The sequence below is a fragment of the Paralichthys olivaceus genome, chromosome 24 (genome assembly GCF_024713975.1).
Source record: "Paralichthys olivaceus isolate ysfri-2021 chromosome 24, ASM2471397v2, whole genome shotgun sequence".
In the NCBI taxonomy this organism is placed as follows: domain Eukaryota; kingdom Metazoa; phylum Chordata; class Actinopteri; order Pleuronectiformes; family Paralichthyidae; genus Paralichthys; species Paralichthys olivaceus.
Window position 1 is genome coordinate 994,373 of NC_091116.1, and position 25,506 is coordinate 1,019,878.

General features: G+C 47.6%; 1 protein-coding gene and 1 long non-coding RNA gene across 28 annotated transcripts in view; one reads left to right on the top strand and one right to left on the bottom strand.

Annotated features, from left to right (window-relative positions):
• Positions 1 to 24,728, top strand: part of LOC109639716 (uncharacterized) — a 39,392-nt gene extending 14,664 nt beyond the window's left edge. For 8 of the 27 annotated variants that reach the window (XR_011240307.1, XR_011240301.1, XR_011240300.1 and 5 more), the window contains 13 exons: positions 152 to 236; positions 431 to 508; positions 683 to 5,006; positions 5,519 to 5,603; positions 5,798 to 5,875; positions 6,050 to 10,373; positions 10,886 to 10,970; positions 11,165 to 11,242; positions 11,417 to 17,107; positions 17,620 to 17,704; positions 17,899 to 17,976; positions 18,151 to 23,270; positions 23,830 to 24,728. This is a non-coding gene — a long non-coding RNA (uncharacterized lncRNA). Of the gene's footprint in view, positions 1 to 151; positions 337 to 430; positions 509 to 679; positions 5,007 to 5,518; positions 5,704 to 5,797; positions 5,876 to 6,046; positions 10,374 to 10,885; positions 11,071 to 11,164; positions 11,243 to 11,413; positions 17,108 to 17,619; positions 17,805 to 17,898; positions 17,977 to 18,147; positions 23,271 to 23,829 lie in introns of all 27 variants that reach the window. The other 19 variants (XR_011240321.1, XR_011240315.1, XR_011240320.1 and 16 more) reach the window with 19 other exon arrangements.
• The window catches only part of LOC109639727 (vascular endothelial growth factor C-like), a 45,743-nt gene that overhangs the window by 16,416 nt on the left and 3,821 nt on the right, over positions 1 to 25,506 (bottom strand). Inside the window, exons 3-6 of the mRNA XM_020103333.2 lie at positions 24,998 to 25,185; positions 23,828 to 23,958; positions 23,641 to 23,744; positions 22,386 to 22,520 (exon numbers count right to left, since the gene is read on the bottom strand). Coding sequence (XP_019958892.2) covers positions 22,386 to 22,520; positions 23,641 to 23,744; positions 23,828 to 23,958; positions 24,998 to 25,185 — 558 coding nt within the window. The remainder of the gene's footprint in view (positions 1 to 22,385; positions 22,521 to 23,640; positions 23,745 to 23,827; positions 23,959 to 24,997; positions 25,186 to 25,506) is intronic.

Below are 25,506 nucleotides of genomic sequence, written 5' to 3' on the forward strand. Positions count from 1 at the left end.
CTGCCCACAGTTTACAATCCAAGTCGACATGCAGCTGAATGCCCTGGTGCCACACCCCCCTCAAAGACAATTGGCTCTCACAGTCACCTTCCATTTCATCGCATAGAGTTTATAGGCCTGTGATGCTAACCTCAAGCCCTGTCTCCCTAAGGCATGAACAAGTGGAAGCTGTGCCCAGCCTGCTTGGCCTCCCCCCACTGCTGGCACAAAGCCCTGGATCCACCCGTCACCTGAAGGTTTGCCTGATATCCAATAGCGAGCCTGTATTGCCACCTACTCCAACCTGCTGTTGAATGCTTCGATGCCTGCCTTTTATCGGACCACCACCAGAGAGAAGTTATCAATGTTATTGCCTCCTGCTGAGAGATTGAGGATCTGATAGTATCCTGGCCAGTTTACTGATGTGGTGGTTTTTTCCCTTTGTCTTTAGGTCCTGGTTCTGCTGTTACTGAATGATCGGGAAGAGACTTGAGTACAGAGCTGAGAAATGTGGCGTCTGTGGTTCTTCGTGAGTAAAATTATAATGAGAGAAAAACAATGCGTTTCTAGACTCTACCCACATATTTTAATTAATCTGAGCTTGTGATTATATTAATACATAGGTAAATATTGGTATTGTCATTAAATTGCACTGCTTTTACTGTAAACTGATCTTTGTGAAATCATCCATCTTTGACAGCAGCACCTGATATAGATGTACCACTCCTAAACTGCAGTAATCCATTTAAGATTTCCATGCTGCAGTTGTCTTCCCTCCAGCGTCATCATTGACACCCACCCAGATAAGTAGGCCGTCCTGGCCAATTCACGATTCAAGACTTTAATGTCACGAGCACAACAATTATATTTAGCCGATGCTAACGTTATGACCGTGTGCACATGAGTGCAGGTTTTTGAACAATGACTAGTTTTGCTCCTGACTTGTCTGATTTGTATTTCACAGCAGATCATATTTTGTTAGAGACTGTCTTAGTTGTTTTTACTTCTTTTTTCATATGTTAAAAATAGAATATAATTTTTTTTTATATATATATAGAAAATAAAAAAAAGCTAAAGTATTAAAATACATTATAATAAAATGTACACCCAAATTAGTGCAAATATTGTAAGGTTTAGAGTAAGTGATGCAGATTGGAGGAGTGCACTGCTCAGTCTGGACCCCAGCGGCTGCTAACAGTTTGCAATCAAGAGTCAACATGCAGCTGAATGTTCTGGTGCCGGCCGCCTGAAAAGAGAACCCACTCACACAATCATCCCAACATACAGAGGGCCCATGCATGTGATGCGAGGCTCCAGCTCTGTCTCCTGAGGAGTCTCACGGATGTCCCCACTCTGATGCCTGCCTTTCGCTAGACCACTAAGCTCCAGAGAGATGTCGTCAAGAGCGTGTCAGGCCAGTGACACTAACATCAAACCCTGTCTCCCTAAGGAATGAAGAGTTGTGCCCAACCTGCCTCGCCTCCAGCCACTGCTGGCACAAAATCCTGGATCCACCTGAGTGTGCTTGCCCTTGCAGTCCTCCAGTCTGGTCTCCTGTTGCTGTCTTCCAATTTAGTCGACTGTGTTTCCTCTGAAAATCACACCAGAGAGCCTTTGCCTGTGATGCCAGCCTCCAGCTCTGTCTCCGGAGGAGTCTCACTGATGTCCCCACTCTGATGCCTGCCTTTCGCTAGACCACTAAGCTCCAGAGGGATGTCGTCAAGAGCGTGTCAGGCCAGCGACACTAACATCAAACCCTGTCTCCCTAAGGAATGAAGAGTTGGGCCCAACCTGCCTCGCCTCCAGCCACTGCTGGCACAGCCTGAAATCAAGTGGTCAAGCATCACTGAGCAAAGTGTTAACCAGCACCTGACAGATCTGGTGCCATCTTGCCTCAAAAGAGAACCACCCCAACATACAGAGGGCTCATGCCTGTGATGCCAGCCTCCAGCTCTGTCTCCGGAGGAGTCTCACTGATGTCCCCACTCTGATGCCTGCCTTTCGCTAGACCACTAAGCTCCAGAGAGATGTCGTCAAGAGCGTGTCAGGCCAGCGACACTAACATCAAACCCTGTCTCCCTAAGGAATGAAGACTTGGGCCCAACCTGCCTCGCCTCCAGCCACTGCTGGCACAAAATCCTGGATCCACCTGAGTGTGTTTGCCCTTGCTGTCCTCCAGTCTGGTCTCCTGTTGCTGTCTTCCAATTTAGTCGACTGTTTCCTCTGAAAATCACACCAGAGAGCCTTTGCCTGTGACGCCACTTTCCAGCTCTGTCTCCTGAGGAGTCTCACTTGTACCCCACCAGGCTCTCCTGTCTCAGAAAGGCATGCACCAATGTCAGATGTTCTCACTGTGCCTGGCCTCCAGTCGCTCCCGAAGTACTGCCTGCTGCAATCCAATGGCCCACTATGATTGTGCTACGTGTCAACCTGCATGTTCTGGTGCCATTTCGTTTCCACACCTGGAAAAGGGTTTCCGTTGACAACCCTTAGTGCTTGAAGTCCTGGCTCTGCCCATCCCACCTGGCCTGCTCCAGCCTCTGCTGACACAGCCTGGAATCAAGTGGTCAAGCATCACTGAGCAAAGTGTTAACCAGCACCTGACAGATCTGGTGCCATCTTGCCTCAAAAGAGAACCACCCCAACATACAGAGGGCCCATGCCTGTGATGCCAGCCTCCAGCTCTGTCTCCGGAGGAGTCTCACTGATGTCCCCACTCTGATGCCTGCCTTTCGCTAGACCACTAAGCTCCAGAGAGATGTCGTCAAGAGCGTGTCAGGCCAGTGACGCTAACATCAAACCCTGTCTCCCTAAGGAATGAAGAGTTGTGCCCAACCTGCCTCGCCTCCAGCCACTGCTGGCACAAAACCATGGATCCATCATTATCTGTCTCCTGAGAAGTTTCACTTGTTCTCTGTTGGCCTCTCGTACGGACTCCCTGGATCATGCACTGGTGTCAGCTGTTTCCAACCCTGCCTTGCCGCTGCCGATACACAGCCTGGGATCCAATGGTCTGCCAGTATTGAAGCCTGGACTAACCTGTTGAAGACTCTGATGCCTGCTTTTTGACCAGACCACTAAGATCCAGAGACAACTCAACCATCGCCACATTCCATCCTCCAGAGGCTCTCTGACTGACCGAGGCATCCTGCCGTCTCTTAAAAGGATAGTCCACAGATGAAAGAGATTTGCTCTTTCTATTCACCACTATGCTGTTGGAGGGGTGGGTGAAGTGTTTGAGTCCACAAAACCCTTTTGGAGTCTCAGGGGTAAACGGTGCTGCAGCCAAATCCAATCCAATTGAAGTAAACGGTACCTCTTTTTCAGATGTAACAAAAGTACAGAAATAACACTACATGTCTCCATTCTGCTCGTATGGCGTCACCCAAGTGTCCGGAAGCCCCCTTCATTTATTGGCGACTCGAAATGGCGTCATATACACCATGTTTTCAGACTAAATATCCTCCCCGGAGCCGCGCTCACGTTTACACGCACCGTACACACCTCAACAAGCCCTCGCCCAAGGGCACACGCGGGGTTCGCGTCAGCATCGCCACTTCCCGTAGTGGACTTTTAGGCTCAAGACAAGATGTAAATGACGCTGTTACGTGTCGAATATGAATGTCAGGGGTTTCCGGACGCATGGATGTCATCACACTAGCAGCACGGAGGCATGTTGTGTTTTCTTTTTTTCTGTTTTGTTACCTTTGAAAAATTGATCACCAGTGCTTCATTTCTATTGGATTTGACTGCAACACCTTTTACCCCTGAGACTCCGGAAGTGTTTTGTGGACTTAAGCACTTCACCCACTCCTCCATCAGCATAGTGGTGAGTGGCTAATGAGGGAATTTCCTTTATCAGTAAGCTATGCCTTTAGGGGGCTGGCCTTTTGTTTCACCCCTACGATGGACCTGCAGTTACACCGTCTGTTGCCAGCCTGCTCTCAAGACCACCCCAGCAGCCTCCAGAGAGAACTAGCACCAGTTGCTGCTGACACAGTTTACAATGGAAGTCAACATGCAGCCGAATGTTCTGGTACCGCTCTCAGAGAGAATTGGCTCACACAGTAGCCTTCCATTTCATCAAGTGGATGATGCCAGCCTCCAGCTCTGTCTCACGTACGTCCCCACCAGCCTCTCTTGTCTCCTTGGGACATGCACCAGTGGCAGCTGTTCCCACCCAGTCTGGCCACCAGCTACTGTGGAGACACAACCTGAAATCCAGTACACCGCCTGTATTGCCGCCTACGCCAACCTGTTGTTGAATGCTTTGATGCCTGCCTTTTACCAGACCACCAACAAAGAGAAGTCATCAATGCTAATGCCTCCTGCTGAGGGATTGAGGAGCTGATAGTATCCTGGCTGGTTTACTGATGACGTGTTTTTTTCTGTGACGCCGTCCTCAAACCCTGTCTCCCTAAGGCATGACGTGCTGTGCCCAACCTGCCTTGCCTCCAGCCACTGCTGGCACTAAAACCCTGGATCCACCATCACCTGAGAGTTTTTGGCCTTGCAATCTCCTGAGAAGTTTCACTTGCCACCACGTTGGCCTCTGATGGGGATTCCCTGGGTCATGCACTGATGTCAGCTGTTTCCAGCTCTGCCTGGCTGCTGCCGATTCACAGCCTGCAATCCAGTGGTCTGTATGGAAGCTTGGACCAACCAAGCTTCCTGACACTAACCTCAGACCTTGTCTCCCTAAGGCATGAAGTGTTGTGTCCAGCCTGCCTTGCCTTTCACAGCCAGTGGTTCGTAGTGAGTAAAACTGTAATAAGAGAGAATGCCATTATATACGTAACCCACATGTTTTATTTAATCTGAGCGTGCGATTTTGTAAATGCATAGGTAAATATTGGTGTTGTCATTAAATTGCACTGCTTTTACTGTAAACTGATCTTTGTGAAATCTTCTGTCTTTGACAGCAGAACTTGAAACAGATGTACCACTCCTGAACTGCAGCCAGACGTCAGATTTCCATGCTGCAGTTGTCTTCCCTCCAGCATCATCACTGAAGCCCACCCAGAGAAGTAGGCCATCCTGGCCAATCCAAGACCTAATTGTCATGCGCACAATAATTATATTTAACAGTCATAAGTGCAGGTTTTTAAACAGTGATTTGTTTTGCTCCTGACTTGTCTGATTTGTATTTCACAGCACATAATATTTTGTTAGCGACCGTCTATTAAGTTGTTTTTAAATTCTTGTTTTTATATGCTAAAAAAATTAATACAAAAAATGTAATAAAATATATAAAATAAAACATAAGTATTAAAATACAATATAATAAAATGTATATGTAAAAAAATGATTGCAAATATTGTAAGGTGCAGAGTTTGCAGTAATTATTGCAGATTGGAGGAGTTTACTGCACAGTCTGGCCCCCGGTGGCTGCCCACAGTTTACAATCCAAGTCGACATGCAGCTGAATGCCCTGGTGCCACACCCCCCTCAAAGACAATTGGCTCTCACAGTCACCTTCCATTTCATCGCATAGAGTTTATAGGCCTGTGATGCTAACCTCAAGCCCTGTCTCCCTAAGGCATGAACAAGTGGAAGCTGTGCCCAGCCTGCTTGGCCTCCCCCCACTGCTGGCACAAAGCCCTGGATCCACCCGTCACCTGAAGGTTTGCCTGATATCCAATAGCGAGCCTGTATTGCCACCTACTCCAACCTGCTGTTGAATGCTTCGATGCCTGCCTTTTATCGGACCACCACCAGAGAGAAGTTATCAATGTTATTGCCTCCTGCTGAGAGATTGAGGATCTGATAGTATCCTGGCCAGTTTACTGATGTGGTGGTTTTTTCCCTTTGTCTTTAGGTCCTGGTTCTGCTGTTACTGAATGATCGGGAAGAGACTTGAGTACAGAGCTGAGAAATGTGGCGTCTGTGGTTCTTCGTGAGTAAAATTATAATGAGAGAAAAACAATGCGTTTCTAGACTCTACCCACATATTTTAATTAATCTGAGCTTGTGATTATATTAATACATAGGTAAATATTGGTATTGTCATTAAATTGCACTGCTTTTACTGTAAACTGATCTTTGTGAAATCATCCATCTTTGACAGCAGCACCTGATATAGATGTACCACTCCTAAACTGCAGTAATCCATTTAAGATTTCCATGCTGCAGTTGTCTTCCCTCCAGCGTCATCATTGACACCCACCCAGATAAGTAGGCCGTCCTGGCCAATTCACGATTCAAGACTTTAATGTCACGAGCACAACAATTATATTTAGCCGATGCTAACGTTATGACCGTGTGCACATGAGTGCAGGTTTTTGAACAATGACTAGTTTTGCTCCTGACTTGTCTGATTTGTATTTCACAGCAGATCATATTTTGTTAGAGACTGTCTTAGTTGTTTTTACTTCTTTTTTCATATGTTAAAAATAGAATATAATTTTTTTTTATATATATATAGAAAATAAAAAAAAGCTAAAGTATTAAAATACATTATAATAAAATGTACACCCAAATTAGTGCAAATATTGTAAGGTTTAGAGTAAGTGATGCAGATTGGAGGAGTGCACTGCTCAGTCTGGACCCCAGCGGCTGCTAACAGTTTGCAATCAAGAGTCAACATGCGGCTGAATGTTCTGGTGCCGGCCGCCTGAAAAGAGAACCCACTCACACAATCATCCCAACATACAGAGGGCCCATGCATGTGATGCGAGGCTCCAGCTCTGTCTCCTGAGGAGTCTCACGGATGTCCCCACTCTGATGCCTGCCTTTCGCTAGACCACTAAGCTCCAGAGAGATGTCGTCAAGAGCGTGTCAGGCCAGTGACACTAACATCAAACCCTGTCTCCCTAAGGAATGAAGAGTTGTGCCCAACCTGCCTCGCCTCCAGCCACTGCTGGCACAAAATCCTGGATCCACCTGAGTGTGCTTGCCCTTGCAGTCCTCCAGTCTGGTCTCCTGTTGCTGTCTTCCAATTTAGTCGACTGTGTTTCCTCTGAAAATCACACCAGAGAGCCTTTGCCTGTGATGCCAGCCTCCAGCTCTGTCTCCGGAGGAGTCTCACTGATGTCCCCACTCTGATGCCTGCCTTTCGCTAGACCACTAAGCTCCAGAGGGATGTCGTCAAGAGCGTGTCAGGCCAGCGACACTAACATCAAACCCTGTCTCCCTAAGGAATGAAGAGTTGGGCCCAACCTGCCTCGCCTCCAGCCACTGCTGGCACAGCCTGAAATCAAGTGGTCAAGCATCACTGAGCAAAGTGTTAACCAGCACCTGACAGATCTGGTGCCATCTTGCCTCAAAAGAGAACCACCCCAACATACAGAGGGCTCATGCCTGTGATGCCAGCCTCCAGCTCTGTCTCCGGAGGAGTCTCACTGATGTCCCCACTCTGATGCCTGCCTTTCGCTAGACCACTAAGCTCCAGAGAGATGTCGTCAAGAGCGTGTCAGGCCAGCGACACTAACATCAAACCCTGTCTCCCTAAGGAATGAAGACTTGGGCCCAACCTGCCTCGCCTCCAGCCACTGCTGGCACAAAATCCTGGATCCACCTGAGTGTGTTTGCCCTTGCTGTCCTCCAGTCTGGTCTCCTGTTGCTGTCTTCCAATTTAGTCGACTGTTTCCTCTGAAAATCACACCAGAGAGCCTTTGCCTGTGACGCCACTTTCCAGCTCTGTCTCCTGAGGAGTCTCACTTGTACCCCACCAGGCTCTCCTGTCTCAGAAAGGCATGCACCAATGTCAGATGTTCTCACTGTGCCTGGCCTCCAGTCGCTCCCGAAGTACTGCCTGCTGCAATCCAATGGCCCACTATGATTGTGCTACGTGTCAACCTGCATGTTCTGGTGCCATTTCGTTTCCACACCTGGAAAAGGGTTTCCGTTGACAACCCTTAGTGCTTGAAGTCCTGGCTCTGCCCATCCCACCTGGCCTGCTCCAGCCTCTGCTGACACAGCCTGGAATCAAGTGGTCAAGCATCACTGAGCAAAGTGTTAACCAGCACCTGACAGATCTGGTGCCATCTTGCCTCAAAAGAGAACCACCCCAACATACAGAGGGCCCATGCCTGTGATGCCAGCCTCCAGCTCTGTCTCCGGAGGAGTCTCACTGATGTCCCCACTCTGATGCCTGCCTTTCGCTAGACCACTAAGCTCCAGAGAGATGTCGTCAAGAGCGTGTCAGGCCAGTGACGCTAACATCAAACCCTGTCTCCCTAAGGAATGAAGAGTTGTGCCCAACCTGCCTCGCCTCCAGCCACTGCTGGCACAAAACCATGGATCCATCATTATCTGTCTCCTGAGAAGTTTCACTTGTTCTCTGTTGGCCTCTCGTACGGACTCCCTGGATCATGCACTGGTGTCAGCTGTTTCCAACCCTGCCTTGCCGCTGCCGATACACAGCCTGGGATCCAATGGTCTGCCAGTATTGAAGCCTGGACTAACCTGTTGAAGACTCTGATGCCTGCTTTTTGACCAGACCACTAAGATCCAGAGACAACTCAACCATCGCCACATTCCATCCTCCAGAGGCTCTCTGACTGACCGAGGCATCCTGCCGTCTCTTAAAAGGATAGTCCACAGATGAAAGAGATTTGCTCTTTCTATTCACCACTATGCTGTTGGAGGGGTGGGTGAAGTGTTTGAGTCCACAAAACCCTTTTGGAGTCTCAGGGGTAAACGGTGCTGCAGCCAAATCCAATCCAATTGAAGTAAACGGTACCTCTTTTTCAGATGTAACAAAAGTACAGAAATAACACTACATGTCTCCATTCTGCTCGTATGGCGTCACCCAAGTGTCCGGAAGCCCCCTTCATTTATTGGCGACTCGAAATGGCGTCATATACACCATGTTTTCAGACTAAATATCCTCCCCGGAGCCGCGCTCACGTTTACACGCACCGTACACACCTCAACAAGCCCTCGCCCAAGGGCACACGCGGGGTTCGCGTCAGCATCGCCACTTCCCGTAGTGGACTTTTAGGCTCAAGACAAGATGTAAATGACGCTGTTACGTGTCGAATATGAATGTCAGGGGTTTCCGGACGCATGGATGTCATCACACTAGCAGCACGGAGGCATGTTGTGTTTTCTTTTTTTCTGTTTTGTTACCTTTGAAAAATTGATCACCAGTGCTTCATTTCTATTGGATTTGACTGCAACACCTTTTACCCCTGAGACTCCGGAAGTGTTTTGTGGACTTAAGCACTTCACCCACTCCTCCATCAGCATAGTGGTGAGTGGCTAATGAGGGAATTTCCTTTATCAGTAAGCTATGCCTTTAGGGGGCTGGCCTTTTGTTTCACCCCTACGATGGACCTGCAGTTACACCGTCTGTTGCCAGCCTGCTCTCAAGACCACCCCAGCAGCCTCCAGAGAGAACTAGCACCAGTTGCTGCTGACACAGTTTACAATGGAAGTCAACATGCAGCCGAATGTTCTGGTACCGCTCTCAGAGAGAATTGGCTCACACAGTAGCCTTCCATTTCATCAAGTGGATGATGCCAGCCTCCAGCTCTGTCTCACGTACGTCCCCACCAGCCTCTCTTGTCTCCTTGGGACATGCACCAGTGGCAGCTGTTCCCACCCAGTCTGGCCACCAGCTACTGTGGAGACACAACCTGAAATCCAGTACACCGCCTGTATTGCCGCCTACGCCAACCTGTTGTTGAATGCTTTGATGCCTGCCTTTTACCAGACCACCAACAAAGAGAAGTCATCAATGCTAATGCCTCCTGCTGAGGGATTGAGGAGCTGATAGTATCCTGGCTGGTTTACTGATGACGTGTTTTTTTCTGTGACGCCGTCCTCAAACCCTGTCTCCCTAAGGCATGACGTGCTGTGCCCAACCTGCCTTGCCTCCAGCCACTGCTGGCACTAAAACCCTGGATCCACCATCACCTGAGAGTTTTTGGCCTTGCAATCTCCTGAGAAGTTTCACTTGCCACCACGTTGGCCTCTGATGGGGATTCCCTGGGTCATGCACTGATGTCAGCTGTTTCCAGCTCTGCCTGGCTGCTGCCGATTCACAGCCTGCAATCCAGTGGTCTGTATGGAAGCTTGGACCAACCAAGCTTCCTGACACTAACCTCAGACCTTGTCTCCCTAAGGCATGAAGTGTTGTGTCCAGCCTGCCTTGCCTTTCACAGCCAGTGGTTCGTAGTGAGTAAAACTGTAATAAGAGAGAATGCCATTATATACGTAACCCACATGTTTTATTTAATCTGAGCGTGCGATTTTGTAAATGCATAGGTAAATATTGGTGTTGTCATTAAATTGCACTGCTTTTACTGTAAACTGATCTTTGTGAAATCTTCTGTCTTTGACAGCAGAACTTGAAACAGATGTACCACTCCTGAACTGCAGCCAGACGTCAGATTTCCATGCTGCAGTTGTCTTCCCTCCAGCATCATCACTGAAGCCCACCCAGAGAAGTAGGCCATCCTGGCCAATCCAAGACCTAATTGTCATGCGCACAATAATTATATTTAACAGTCATAAGTGCAGGTTTTTAAACAGTGATTTGTTTTGCTCCTGACTTGTCTGATTTGTATTTCACAGCACATAATATTTTGTTAGCGACCGTCTATTAAGTTGTTTTTAAATTCTTGTTTTTATATGCTAAAAAAATTAATACAAAAAATGTAATAAAATATATAAAATAAAACATAAGTATTAAAATACAATATAATAAAATGTATATGTAAAAAAATGATTGCAAATATTGTAAGGTGCAGAGTTTGCAGTAATTATTGCAGATTGGAGGAGTTTACTGCACAGTCTGGCCCCCGGTGGCTGCCCACAGTTTACAATCCAAGTCGACATGCAGCTGAATGCCCTGGTGCCACACCCCCCTCAAAGACAATTGGCTCTCACAGTCACCTTCCATTTCATCGCATAGAGTTTATAGGCCTGTGATGCTAACCTCAAGCCCTGTCTCCCTAAGGCATGAACAAGTGGAAGCTGTGCCCAGCCTGCTTGGCCTCCCCCCACTGCTGGCACAAAGCCCTGGATCCACCCGTCACCTGAAGGTTTGCCTGATATCCAATAGCGAGCCTGTATTGCCACCTACTCCAACCTGCTGTTGAATGCTTCGATGCCTGCCTTTTATCGGACCACCACCAGAGAGAAGTTATCAATGTTATTGCCTCCTGCTGAGAGATTGAGGATCTGATAGTATCCTGGCCAGTTTACTGATGTGGTGGTTTTTTCCCTTTGTCTTTAGGTCCTGGTTCTGCTGTTACTGAATGATCGGGAAGAGACTTGAGTACAGAGCTGAGAAATGTGGCGTCTGTGGTTCTTCGTGAGTAAAATTATAATGAGAGAAAAACAATGCGTTTCTAGACTCTACCCACATATTTTAATTAATCTGAGCTTGTGATTATATTAATACATAGGTAAATATTGGTATTGTCATTAAATTGCACTGCTTTTACTGTAAACTGATCTTTGTGAAATCATCCATCTTTGACAGCAGCACCTGATATAGATGTACCACTCCTAAACTGCAGTAATCCATTTAAGATTTCCATGCTGCAGTTGTCTTCCCTCCAGCGTCATCATTGACACCCACCCAGATAAGTAGGCCGTCCTGGCCAATTCACGATTCAAGACTTTAATGTCACGAGCACAACAATTATATTTAGCCGATGCTAACGTTATGACCGTGTGCACATGAGTGCAGGTTTTTGAACAATGACTAGTTTTGCTCCTGACTTGTCTGATTTGTATTTCACAGCAGATCATATTTTGTTAGAGACTGTCTTAGTTGTTTTTACTTCTTTTTTCATATGTTAAAAATAGAATATAATTTTTTTTTATATATATATAGAAAATAAAAAAAAGCTAAAGTATTAAAATACATTATAATAAAATGTACACCCAAATTAGTGCAAATATTGTAAGGTTTAGAGTAAGTGATGCAGATTGGAGGAGTGCACTGCTCAGTCTGGACCCCAGCGGCTGCTAACAGTTTGCAATCAAGAGTCAACATGCGGCTGAATGTTCTGGTGCCGGCCGCCTGAAAAGAGAACCCACTCACACAATCATCCCAACATACAGAGGGCCCATGCATGTGATGCCAGCCTCCAGCTCTGTCTCCGGAGGAGTCTCACTGATGTCCCCACTCTGATGCCTGCCTTTCGCTAGACCACTAAGCTCCAGAGAGATGTCGTCAAGAGCGTGTCAGGCCAGCGACACTAACATCAAACCCTGTCTCCCTAAGGAATGAAGAGTTGTGCCCAACCTGCCTCGCCTCCAGCCACTGCTGGCACAAAATCCTGGATCCACCTGAGTGTGCTTGCCCTTGCAGTCCTCCAGTCTGGTCTCCTGTTGCTGTCTTCCAATTTAGTCGACTGTGTTTCCTCTGAAAATCACACCAGAGAGCCTTTGCCTGTGATGCCAGCCTCCAGCTCTGTCTCCGGAGGAGTCTCACTGATGTCCCCACTCTGATGCCTGCCTTTCGCTAGACCACTAAGCTCCAGAGAGATGTCGTCAAGAGCGTGTCAGGCCAGCGACACTAACATCAAACCCTGTCTCCCTAAGGAATGAAGAGTTGGGCCCAACCTGCCTCGCCTCCAGCCACTGCTGGCACAGCCTGAAATCAAGTGGTCAAGCATCACTGAGCAAAGTGTTAACCAGCACCTGACAGATCTGGTGCCATCTTGCCTCAAAAGAGAACCACCCCAACATACAGAGGGCTCATGCCTGTGATGCCAGCCTCCAGCTCTGTCTCCGGAGGAGTCTCACTGATGTCCCCACTCTGATGCCTGCCTTTCGCTAGACCACTAAGCTCCAGAGAGATGTCGTCAAGAGCGTGTCAGGCCAGCGACACTAACATCAAACCCTGTCTCCCTAAGGAATGAAGACTTGGGCCCAACCTGCCTCGCCTCCAGCCACTGCTGGCACAAAATCCTGGATCCACCTGAGTGTGTTTGCCCTTGCTGTCCTCCAGTCTGGTCTCCTGTTGCTGTCTTCCAATTTAGTCGACTGTGTTTCCTCTGAAAATCACACCAGAGAGCCTTTGCCTGTGACGCCACTTTCCAGCTCTGTCTCCTGAGGAGTCTCACTTGTACCCCACCAGGCTCTCCTGTCTCAGAAAGGCATGCACCAATGTCAGCTGTTCTCACTGTGCCTGGCCTCCAGTCGCTCCCGAAGTACTGCCTGCTGCAATCCAATGGCCCACTATGATTGTGCTACGTGTCAACCTGCATGTTCTGGTGCCATTTCGTTTCCACACCTGGAAAAGGGTTTCCGTTGACAACCCTTAGTGCTTGAAGTCCTGGCTCTGCCCATCCCACCTGGCCTGCTCCAGCCTCTGCTGACACAGCCTGGAATCAAGTGGTCAAGCATCACTGAGCAAAGTGTTAACCAGCACCTGACAGATCTGGTGCCATCTTGCCTCAAAAGAGAACCACCCCAACATACAGAGGGCCCATGCCTGTGATGCCAGCCTCCAGCTCTGTCTCCGGAGGAGTCTCACTGATGTCCCCACTCTGATGCCTGCCTTTCGCTAGACCACTAAGCTCCAGAGAGATGTCGTCAAGAGCGTGTCAGGCCAGTGACACTAACATCAAACCCTGTCTCCCTAAGGAATGAAGAGTTGTGCCCAACCTGCCTCGCCTCCAGCCACTGCTGGCACAAAATCCTGGATCCACCTGAGTGTGCTTGCCCTTGCAGTCCTCCAGTCTGGTCTCCTGTTGCTGTCTTCCAATTTAGTCGACTGTGTTTCCTCTGAAAATCACACCAGAGAGCCTTTGCCTGTGATGCCAGCCTCCAGCTCTGTCTCCGGAGGAGTCTCACTGATGTCCCCACTCTGATGCCTGCCTTTCGCTAGACCACTAAGCTCCAGAGGGATGTCGTCAAGAGCGTGTCAGGCCAGCGACACTAACATCAAACCCTGTCTCCCTAAGGAATGAAGAGTTGGGCCCAACCTGCCTCGCCTCCAGCCACTGCTGGCACAGCCTGAAATCAAGTGGTCAAGCATCACTGAGCAAAGTGTTAACCAGCACCTGACAGATCTGGTGCCATCTTGCCTCAAAAGAGAACCACCCCAACATACAGAGGGCTCATGCCTGTGATGCCAGCCTCCAGCTCTGTCTCCGGAGGAGTCTCACTGATGTCCCCACTCTGATGCCTGCCTTTCGCTAGACCACTAAGCTCCAGAGAGATGTCGTCAAGAGCGTGTCAGGCCAGCGACACTAACATCAAACCCTGTCTCCCTAAGGAATGAAGACTTGGGCCCAACCTGCCTCGCCTCCAGCCACTGCTGGCACAAAATCCTGGATCCACCTGAGTGTGTTTGCCCTTGCTGTCCTCCAGTCTGGTCTCCTGTTGCTGTCTTCCAATTTAGTCGACTGTTTCCTCTGAAAATCACACCAGAGAGCCTTTGCCTGTGACGCCACTTTCCAGCTCTGTCTCCTGAGGAGTCTCACTTGTACCCCACCAGGCTCTCCTGTCTCAGAAAGGCATGCACCAATGTCAGATGTTCTCACTGTGCCTGGCCTCCAGTCGCTCCCGAAGTACTGCCTGCTGCAATCCAATGGCCCACTATGATTGTGCTACGTGTCAACCTGCATGTTCTGGTGCCATTTCGTTTCCACACCTGGAAAAGGGTTTCCGTTGACAACCCTTAGTGCTTGAAGTCCTGGCTCTGCCCATCCCACCTGGCCTGCTCCAGCCTCTGCTGACACAGCCTGGAATCAAGTGGTCAAGCATCACTGAGCAAAGTGTTAACCAGCACCTGACAGATCTGGTGCCATCTTGCCTCAAAAGAGAACCACCCCAACATACAGAGGGCCCATGCCTGTGATGCCAGCCTCCAGCTCTGTCTCCGGAGGAGTCTCACTGATGTCCCCACTCTGATGCCTGCCTTTCGCTAGACCACTAAGCTCCAGAGAGATGTCGTCAAGAGCGTGTCAGGCCAGTGACGCTAACATCAAACCCTGTCTCCCTAAGGAATGAAGAGTTGTGCCCAACCTGCCTCGCCTCCAGCCACTGCTGGCACAAAACCATGGATCCATCATTATCTGTCTCCTGAGAAGTTTCACTTGTTCTCTGTTGGCCTCTCGTACGGACTCCCTGGATCATGCACTGGTGTCAGCTGTTTCCAACCCTGCCTTGCCGCTGCCGATACACAGCCTGGGATCCAATGGTCTGCCAGTATTGAAGCCTGGACTAACCTGTTGAAGACTCTGATGCCTGCTTTTTGACCAGACCACTAAGATCCAGAGACAACTCAACCATCGCCACATTCCATCCTCCAGAGGCTCTCTGACTGACCGAGGCATCCTGCCGTCTCTTAAAAGGATAGTCCACAGATGAAAGAGATTTGCTCTTTCTATTCACCACTATGCTGTTGGAGGGGTGGGTGAAGTGTTTGAGTCCACAAAACCCTTTTGGAGTCTCAGGGGTAAACGGTGCTGCAGCCAAATCCAATCCAATTGAAGTAAACGGTACCTCTTTTTCAGATGTAACAAAAGTACAGAAATAACACTACATGTCTCCATTCTGCTCGTATGGCGTCACCCAAGTGTCCGGAAGCCCCCTTCATTTATTGGCGACTCGAAATGGCGTCATATACACCATGTTTTCAGACTAAATATCCTCCCCGGAGCCGCGCTCACGTTTACACGCACCGTACACACCTCAACAAGCCCTCGCCCAAGGGCACACGCGGGGTTCGCGTCAGCATCGCCACTTCCCGTAGTGGACTTTTAGGCTCAAGACAAGATGTAAATGACGCTGTTACGTGTCGAATATGAATGTCAGGGGTTTCCGGACGCATGGATGTCATCACACTAGCAGCACGGAGGCATGTTGTGTTTTCTTTTTTTCTGTTTTGTTACCTTTGAAAAATTGATCACCAGTGCTTCATTTCTATTGGATTTGACTGCAACACCTTTTACCCCTGAGACTCCGGAAGTGTTTTGTGGACTTAAGCACTTCACCCACTCCTCCATCAGCATAGTGGTGAGTGGCTAATGAGGGAATTTCCTTTATCAGTAAGCTATGCCTTTAGGGGGCTGGCCTTTTGTTTCACCCCTACGATGGACCTGCAGTTACACCGTCTGTTGCCAGCCTGCTCTCAAGACCACCCCAGCAGCCTCCAGAGAGAACTAGCACCAGTTGCTGCTGACACAGTTTACAATGGAAGTCAACATGCAGCCGAATGTTCTGGTACCGCTCTCAGAGAGAATTGGCTCACACAGTAGCCTTCCATTTCATCAAGTGGATGATGCCAGCCTCCAGCTCTGTCTCACGTACGTCCCCACCAGCCTCTCTTGTCTCCTTGGGACATGCACCAGTGGCAGCTGTTCCCACCCAGTCTGGCCACCAGCTACTGTGGAGACACAACCTGAAATCCAGTACACCGCCTGTATTGCCGCCTACGCCAACCTGTTGTTGAATGCTTTGATGCCTGCCTTTTACCAGACCACCAACAAAGAGAAGTCATCAATGCTAATGCCTCCTGCTGAGGGATTGAGGAGCTGATAGTATCCTGGCTGGTTTACTGATGACGTGTTTTTTTCTGTGACGCCGTCCTCAAACCCTGTCTCCCTAAGGCATGACGTGCTGTGCCCAACCTGCCTTGCCTCCAGCCACTGCTGGCACTAAAACCCTGGATCCACCATCACCTGAGAGTTTTTGGCCTTGCAATCTCCTGAGAAGTTTCACTTGCCACCACGTTGGCCTCTGATGGGGATTCCCTGGGTCATGCACTGATGTCAGCTGTTTCCAGCTCTGCCTGGCTGCTGCCGATTCACAGCCTGCAATCCAGTGGTCTGTATGGAAGCTTGGACCAACCAAGCTTCCTGACACTAACCTCAGACCTTGTCTCCCTAAGGCATGAAGTGTTGTGTCCAGCCTGCCTTGCCTTTCACAGCCAGTGGTTCGTAGTGAGTAAAACTGTAATAAGAGAGAATGCCATTATATACGTAACCCACATGTTTTATTTAATCTGAGCGTGCGATTTTGTAAATGCATAGGTAAATATTGGTGTTGTCATTAAATTGCACTGCTTTTACTGTAAACTGATCTTTGTGAAATCTTCTGTCTTTGACAGCAGAACTTGAAACAGATGTACCACTCCTGAACTGCAGCCAGACGTCAGATTTCCATGCTGCAGTTGTCTTCCCTCCAGCATCATCACTGAAGCCCACCCAGAGAAGTAGGCCATCCTGGCCAATCCAAGACCTAATTGTCATGCGCACAATAATTATATTTAACAGTCATAAGTGCAGGTTTTTAAACAGTGATTTGTTTTGCTCCTGACTTGTCTGATTTGTATTTCACAGCACATAATATTTTGTTAGCGACCGTCTATTAAGTTGTTTTTAAATTCTTGTTTTTATATGCTAAAAAAATTAATACAAAAAATGTAATAAAATATATAAAATAAAACATAAGTATTAAAATACAATATAATAAAATGTATATGTAAAAAAATGATTGCAAATATTGTAAGGTGCAGAGTTTGCAGTAATTATTGCAGATTGGAGGAGTTTACTGCACAGTCTGGCCCCCGGTGGCTGCCCACAGTTTACAATCCAAGTCGACATGCAGCTGAATGCCCTGGTGCCACACCCCCCTCAAAGACAATTGGCTCTCACAGTCACCTTCCATTTCATCGCATAGAGTTTATAGGCCTGTGATGCTAACCTCAAGCCCTGTCTCCCTAAGGCATGAACAAGTGGAAGCTGTGCCCAGCCTGCTTGGCCTCCCCCCACTGCTGGCACAAAGCCCTGGATCCACCCGTCACCTGAAGGTTTGCCTGATATCCAATAGCGAGCCTGTATTGCCACCTACTCCAACCTGCTGTTGAATGCTTCGATGCCTGCCTTTTATCGGACCACCACCAGAGAGAAGTTATCAATGTTATTGCCTCCTGCTGAGAGATTGAGGATCTGATAGTATCCTGGCCAGTTTACTGATGTGGTGGTTTTTTCCCTTTGTCTTTAGGTCCTGGTTCTGCTGTTACTGAATGATCGGGAAGAGACTTGAGTACAGAGCTGAGAAATGTGGCGTCTGTGGTTCTTCGTGAGTAAAATTATAATGAGAGAAAAACAATGCGTTTCTAGACTCTACCCACATATTTTAATTAATCTGAGCTTGTGATTATATTAATACATAGGTAAATATTGGTATTGTCATTAAATTGCACTGCTTTTACTGTAAACTGATCTTTGTGAAATCATCCATCTTTGACAGCAGCACCTGATATAGATGTACCACTCCTAAACTGCAGTAATCCATTTAAGATTTCCATGCTGCAGTTGTCTTCCCTCCAGCGTCATCATTGACACCCACCCAGATAAGTAGGCCGTCCTGGCCAATTCACGATTCAAGACTTTAATGTCACGAGCACAACAATTATATTTAGCCGATGCTAACGTTATGACCGTGTGCACATGAGTGCAGGTTTTTGAACAATGACTAGTTTTGCTCCTGACTTGTCTGATTTGTATTTCACAGCAGATCATATTTTGTTAGAGACTGTCTTAGTTGTTTTTACTTCTTTTTTCATATGTTAAAAATAGAATATAATTTTTTTTTATATATATATAGAAAATAAAAAAAAGCTAAAGTATTAAAATACATTATAATAAAATGTACACCCAAATTAGTGCAAATATTGTAAGGTTTAGAGTAAGTGATGCAGATTGGAGGAGTGCACTGCTCAGTCTGGACCCCAGCGGCTGCTAACAGTTTGCAATCAAGAGTCAACATGCGGCTGAATGTTCTGGTGCCGGCCGCCTGAAAAGAGAACCCACTCACACAATCATCCCAACATACAGAGGGCCCATGCATGTGATGCCAGCCTCCAGCTCTGTCTCCGGAGGAGTCTCACTGATGTCCCCACTCTGATGCCTGCCTTTCGCTAGACCACTAAGCTCCAGAGAGATGTCGTCAAGAGCGTGTCAGGCCAGCGACACTAACATCAAACCCTGTCTCCCTAAGGAATGAAGAGTTGTGCCCAACCTGCCTCGCCTCCAGCCACTGCTGGCACAAAATCCTGGATCCACCTGAGTGTGCTTGCCCTTGCAGTCCTCCAGTCTGGTCTCCTGTTGCTGTCTTCCAATTTAGTCGACTGTGTTTCCTCTGAAAATCACACCAGAGAGCCTTTGCCTGTGATGCCAGCCTCCAGCTCTGTCTCCGGAGGAGTCTCACTGATGTCCCCACTCTGATGCCTGCCTTTCGCTAGACCACTAAGCTCCAGAGAGATGTCGTCAAGAGCGTGTCAGGCCAGCGACACTAACATCAAACCCTGTCTCCCTAAGGAATGAAGAGTTGGGCCCAACCTGCCTCGCCTCCAGCCACTGCTGGCACAGCCTGAAATCAAGTGGTCAAGCATCACTGAGCAAAGTGTTAACCAGCACCTGACAGATCTGGTGCCATCTTGCCTCAAAAGAGAACCACCCCAACATACAGAGGGCTCATGCCTGTGATGCCAGCCTCCAGCTCTGTCTCCGGAGGAGTCTCACTGATGTCCCCACTCTGATGCCTGCCTTTCGCTAGACCACTAAGCTCCAGAGAGATGTCGTCAAGAGCGTGTCAGGCCAGCGACACTAACATCAAACCCTGTCTCCCTAAGGAATGAAGACTTGGGCCCAACCTGCCTCGCCTCCAGCCACTGCTGGCACAAAATCCTGGATCCACCTGAGTGTGTTTGCCCTTGCTGTCCTCCAGTCTGGTCTCCTGTTGCTGTCTTCCAATTTAGTCGACTGTGTTTCCTCTGAAAATCACACCAGAGAGCCTTTGCCTGTGACGCCACTTTCCAGCTCTGTCTCCTGAGGAGTCTCACTTGTACCCCACCAGGCTCTCCTGTCTCAGAAAGGCATGCACCAATGTCAGCTGTTCTCACTGTGCCTGGCCTCCAGTCGCTCCCGAAGTACTGCCTGCTGCAATCCAATGGCCCACTATGATTGTGCTACGTGTCAACCTGCATGTTCTGGTGCCATTTCGTTTCCACACCTGGAAAAGGGTTTCCGTTGACAACCCTTAGTGCTTGAAGTCCTGGCTCTGCCCATCCCACCTGGCCTGCTCCAGCCTCTGCTGACACAGCCTGGAATCAAGTGGTCAAGCATCACTGAGCAAAGTGTTAACCAGCACCTGACAGATCTGGTGCCATCTTGCCTCAAAAGAGAACCACCCCAACATACAGAGGGCCCATGCCTGTGATGCCAGCCTCCAGCTCTGTCTCCGGAGGAGTCTCACTGATGTCCCCACTCTGATGCCTGCCTTTCGCTAGACCACTAAGCTCCAGAGAGATGTCGTCAAGAGCGTGTCAGGCCAGCGACACTAACATCAAACCCTGTCTCCCTAAGGAATGAAGACTTGGGCCCAACCTGCCTCGCCTCCAGCCACTGCTGGCACAAAATCCTGGATCCACCTGAGTGTGTTTGCCCTTGCTGTCCTCCAGTCTGGTCTCCTGTTGCTGTCTTCCAATTTAGTCGACTGTGTTTCCTCTGAAAATCACACCAGAGAGCCTTTGCCTGTGACGCCACTTTCCAGCTCTGTCTCCTGAGGAGTCTCACTTGTACCCCACCAGGCTCTCCTGTCTCAGAAAGGCATGCACCAATGTCAGCTGTTCTCACTGTGCCTGGCCTCCAGTCGCTCCCGAAGTACTGCCTGCTGCAATCCAATGGCCCACTATGATTGTGCTACGTGTCAACCTGCATGTTCTGGTGCCATTTCGTTTCCACACCTGGAAAAGGGTTTCCGTTGACAACCCTTAGTGCTTGAAGTCCTGGCTCTGCCCATCCCACCTGGCCTGCTCCAGCCTCTGCTGACACAGCCTGGAATCAAGTGGTCAAGCATCACTGAGCAAAGTGTTAACCAGCACCTGACAGATCTGGTGCCATCTTGCCTCAAAAGAGAACCACCCCAACATACAGAGGGCCCATGCCTGTGATGCCAGCCTCCAGCTCTGTCTCCGGAGGAGTCTCACTGATGTCCCCACTCTGATGCCTGCCTTTCGCTAGACCACTAAGCTCCAGAGAGATGTCGTCAAGAGCGTGTCAGGCCAGCGACACTAACATCAAACCCTGTCTCCCTAAGGAATGAAGACTTGGGCCCAACCTGCCTCGCCTCCAGCCACTGCTGGCACAAAACCATGGATCCATCATTATCTGTCTCCTGAGAAGTTTCACTTGTTCTCTGTTGGCCTCTCGTACGGACTCCCTGGATCATGCACTGGTGTCAGCTGTTTCCAACCCTGCCTTGCCGCTGCCGATACACAGCCTGGGATCCAATGGTCTGCCAGTATTGAAGCCTGGACTAACCTGTTGAAGACTCTGATGCCTGCTTTTTGACCAGACCACTAAGATCCAGAGACAACTCAACCATCGCCACATTCCATCCTCCAGAGGCTCTCTGACTGACCGAGGCATCCTGCCGTCTCTTAAAAGGATAGTCCACAGATGAAAGAGATTTGCTCTTTCTATTCACCACTATGCTGTTGGAGGGGTGGGTGAAGTGTTTGAGTCCACAAAACCCTTTTGGAGTCTCAGGGGTAAACGGTGCTGCAGCCAAATCCAATCCAATTGAAGTAAACGGTACCTCTTTTTCAGATGTAACAAAAGTACAGAAATAACACTACATGTCTCCATTCTGCTCGTATGGCGTCACCCAAGTGTCCGGAAGCCCCCTTCATTTATTGGCGACTCGAAATGGCGTCATATACACCATGTTTTCAGACTAAATATCCTCCCCGGAGCCGCGCTCACGTTTACACGCACCGTACACACCTCAACAAGCCCTCGCCCAAGGGCACACGCGGGGTTCGCGTCAGCATCGCCACTTCCCGTAGTGGACTTTTAGGCTCAAGACAAGATGTAAATGACGCTGTTACGTGTCGAATATGAATGTCAGGGGTTTCCGGACGCATGGATGTCATCACACTAGCAGCACGGAGGCATGTTGTGTTTTCTTTTTTTCTGTTTTGTTACCTTTGAAAAATTGATCACCAGTGCTTCATTTCTATTGGATTTGACTGCAACACCTTTTACCCCTGAGACTCCGGAAGTGTTTTGTGGACTTAAGCACTTCACCCACTCCTCCATCAGCATAGTGGTGAGTAGCTAATGAGGGAATTTCCTTTATCAGTAAGCTATGCCTTTAGGGGGCTGGCCTTTTGTTTCACCCCTACGATGGACCTGCAGTTACACCGTCTGTTGCCAGCCTGCTCTCAAGACCACCCCAGCAGCCTCCAGAGAGAAATAGCAGGTCCTGCCTGGCAGGAACAAGGAATACTTCAGTCCAGTCGTTTGCCTCCGTGTCTACATGTATTGCTCTGTACCTGGCTTTTGCTGTTTTAATAAACCTCCTTTTCACTCCCTGTTGCGTTTCCCCACCTTGTCCCGTGTCAATATTTGTGTACTGAAAACTGAAACACCTTAATTTCTGCTTTAAACAATATATTAACCAAAAAATGTAGCCTTTCTTACAGGTGTTGTGGTCCAGTTTCCAGCCTGGGTCGCAGCTGTCCTCGGTCAGTCCGTTTCGACAGACGCAATCACAGGTGGATTCCTGCAGAACCCTATTGGGCCCACATAGAGCCAGAAGACCGGTCTCCACAATATCTGCATGCCACATGGGAAGGAAGTCAAAATATTTTATTATTTTCTACCATCATTTAAAGTTTTCAATATATTTTATAGCCGAAACACTTTAACATAAATTTGGCGCTTCTGTGTAGACCTAAGGAATATACTTAATTTGTCTAAATTTATATTATATTAGTGTTCGTTGTTTTGAAATACTTTTTGCAGCAGAATTCCCAATCTTTTACTAATCATTCAGGCTCTCATCTGTTTTCAGTCCTTTCTGTTAAACATGTGATATGAGATTTTTCAGCTTATTAGGAAATGAAATGTCAATGGGAGCCATTGTGGTTCACTACGTGACTGTACAAGTCACATTTTACAAAGAAACTGGCTTTTCATATTACAGTTGAATAAACATTCCCTCAAGGGAAACTTGTTTAATATAATTTTATATGCTGCCCAGGCATAGACGGATTGTGGTTGTGGCAGTGCACTTTTAAAAGATAGCTCGGCTGAAATCTTGCACACTAAATTAAAACATTACTCGTGTAAATGGGGTTTCCAGGTGTAGCTATGTTTAAGATGACACTGCTTTCTGGTACAGATTTGTGGGGGGGGGGGGGGGGCACCTTGTCTCAAACAGAACTGCAGTAGATAATTTCAACTTCAGTGAAATCACCTGGTGTTGTGTTTTCTGGTCTCGTGCCAGATTTCCAGTCCTGAACCTGCTGCATTGACATGAAACACATCTAAACGCTGGCCTTAATGCAGTATTTTACCTGCAAGGTAAATCTTGGTTTTCTTTTGCAATATATCTTGTTCCCAACGTATTAGGATTGCAATATTGCAGTTTTATGTCTTAATTTTGTACTTGCAGGATTTGTCTTTTACCTGTTAGCATAGAGTTTGAGTTAAAGTGTAAAGCTTGATTGTCCTGGCTCAGGACCCAGAACTGAGCCAGTCTTAAGAGTTTTCCTGATCTCTGAGAGATCCTGTTTCCCCTTAAAAAAAATTTTTGTCCTCATGATAAACTGAATCTGCTTTTCTTAGTACTCTGAGAAGCACTTTTGGTTGCAACTGGTATGAAATGTGCTAGATTATCAAATTCATTTTGCACTTTCTTAATCATACATTAACAGAAACTAAGAATATTTACCCGTCTCTCTCTCAGAGAAGTTTATGACGTTTGAAGAGAGACACACACAATTCACTGGATCCCACAGTGACCCTGAGGCACAGGGAACGTCAGGAGGGGAACACCTACAAACAGAAACACACTGAATACGAGAACACTGACTCACAAATAACTTTAACTGAACACATGTCACTTTGCTGTCACTCACAGGTGATCTGTTGCGGCTCGTCTTATGATGGAGTGGAGAGGACGCTTGGGGAGGCATTCACATGAAGTGTGGTTGACAAAGGTAACCATGACGACGGAGTGATCCATCCTGGGAGGGGACAGTTCCATCAACTGCCAGGAAGCGAGATGAAGATTAGAGTTGTGTATAAATTATAAGCTGTAAGAAAATAAATGAAATAATTCTTTGATTATTTCCTGAGGTTGTTGTGTCAAGGAGGTTGTTTGCAACCCTGCCCATTTTTCTTATTTGACTGGTTGGTTTGTCAGCAAGATAACAAGCTGCAGGATGGATTAATATTAAACTCTGAATTATTCAAAATGAGTTATTAGTGGACTGCTAAGTGTGAAGTTTGGTGCATCTTGACTGAATTTAAGGGGACTGTTGGCCATTGGCTGAGGTACGTTGTCTATTTAATCCCACTGTAGTTTTCAACTACAACAACTATTATTATTATCACCAACAATACTTACTATGATTATGACTAGTCTATGAATTGTTGCTTCTATTGTTATCAATAACGTCATTACACATGTTATTGTTTTCATTTTAACTAGTCGTGCTGATACCTGAAGTTGATGTTGTTGTGTTCCCGGTGTCTCTTGCCTCTTTCTCCTCTCCTCCCCTTCCCCACTATCTCTTCTCTCCCCTCTTTTCGACCCATCTCCCCTCTCTTCCCCAACCGGTCGAGGCAAATGACCGCCCACATTGAGCCTGGTTCTGCTAGAGGTTTCTCCCTGTTAACTAGGGAGTTTTTCCTCTCCACAGTCGCCAAAGTGCTTGCTCATTGTGGGAGCTGTTGGGTTTTTCTATATTAAATAAGATTTTAAGGTCATGTATATCATGTTCCGGCTCTATACAAATAAAACTGAATTGAATAGAATACATCTTGAGTGTTTTAACTATTGACTTAAGTGTTGCAGGATTGTGTATGTGATGAGAGTTTTATGGTCTGGATGTCCAGTTGCAGCAAGGCGGGATGTGATACAGACAAGCTTATTACATAACTGGCTGAATTGGTTTCTTTCCTCTTTCTTGAGGCAATTCGAGGTATAAGAGCAGAAAATACCAAAACAATCGTGCAATGGAACAAAGTGTGAAATAAACCATAAACACACACTTAAAAAAGGCAGGAGATAATCCAACACTTACGGTCTTGTTTATGAGCGAGTGACTTGTATTTGCGCAGTAATAGCTCTCGGTGCAGCATCCACCGCACCGATGCAGCGCCACACATCGAGGGAGGTACATCTGACCGGTAGACTCTGGATATTCTTTTGCGACCTCCACACACACCTCTCTGGGCTGGCACAAAATCCGTTGCATCTCCTCTAGGATGACTGAAAACATGTGTACAATGGGTCCATGAAGGCTTTGTGGCAATGGTAGGAAATCATTGTCATGAGTAGTTTTAATGTTTCCAGTAATTTTTTTCAATGCTGAATTAAAACATGATTTCTCTGATTATATCACCAGTGCTCTGATTTGGAAACCTTTTGGCACTTTGCTTTTTAAAATACTGTAGAGAGGAGAATGAAGAGGGAAGAAATGTGAAGGTTTAAACAGATTATAACTTGACAATCTGCTTGATTAATATGAGCGTTGCTCCATAAACTTGGATTCAAATGTGTTCTCTCAGTCACACTCGTCTGCTTTTCATT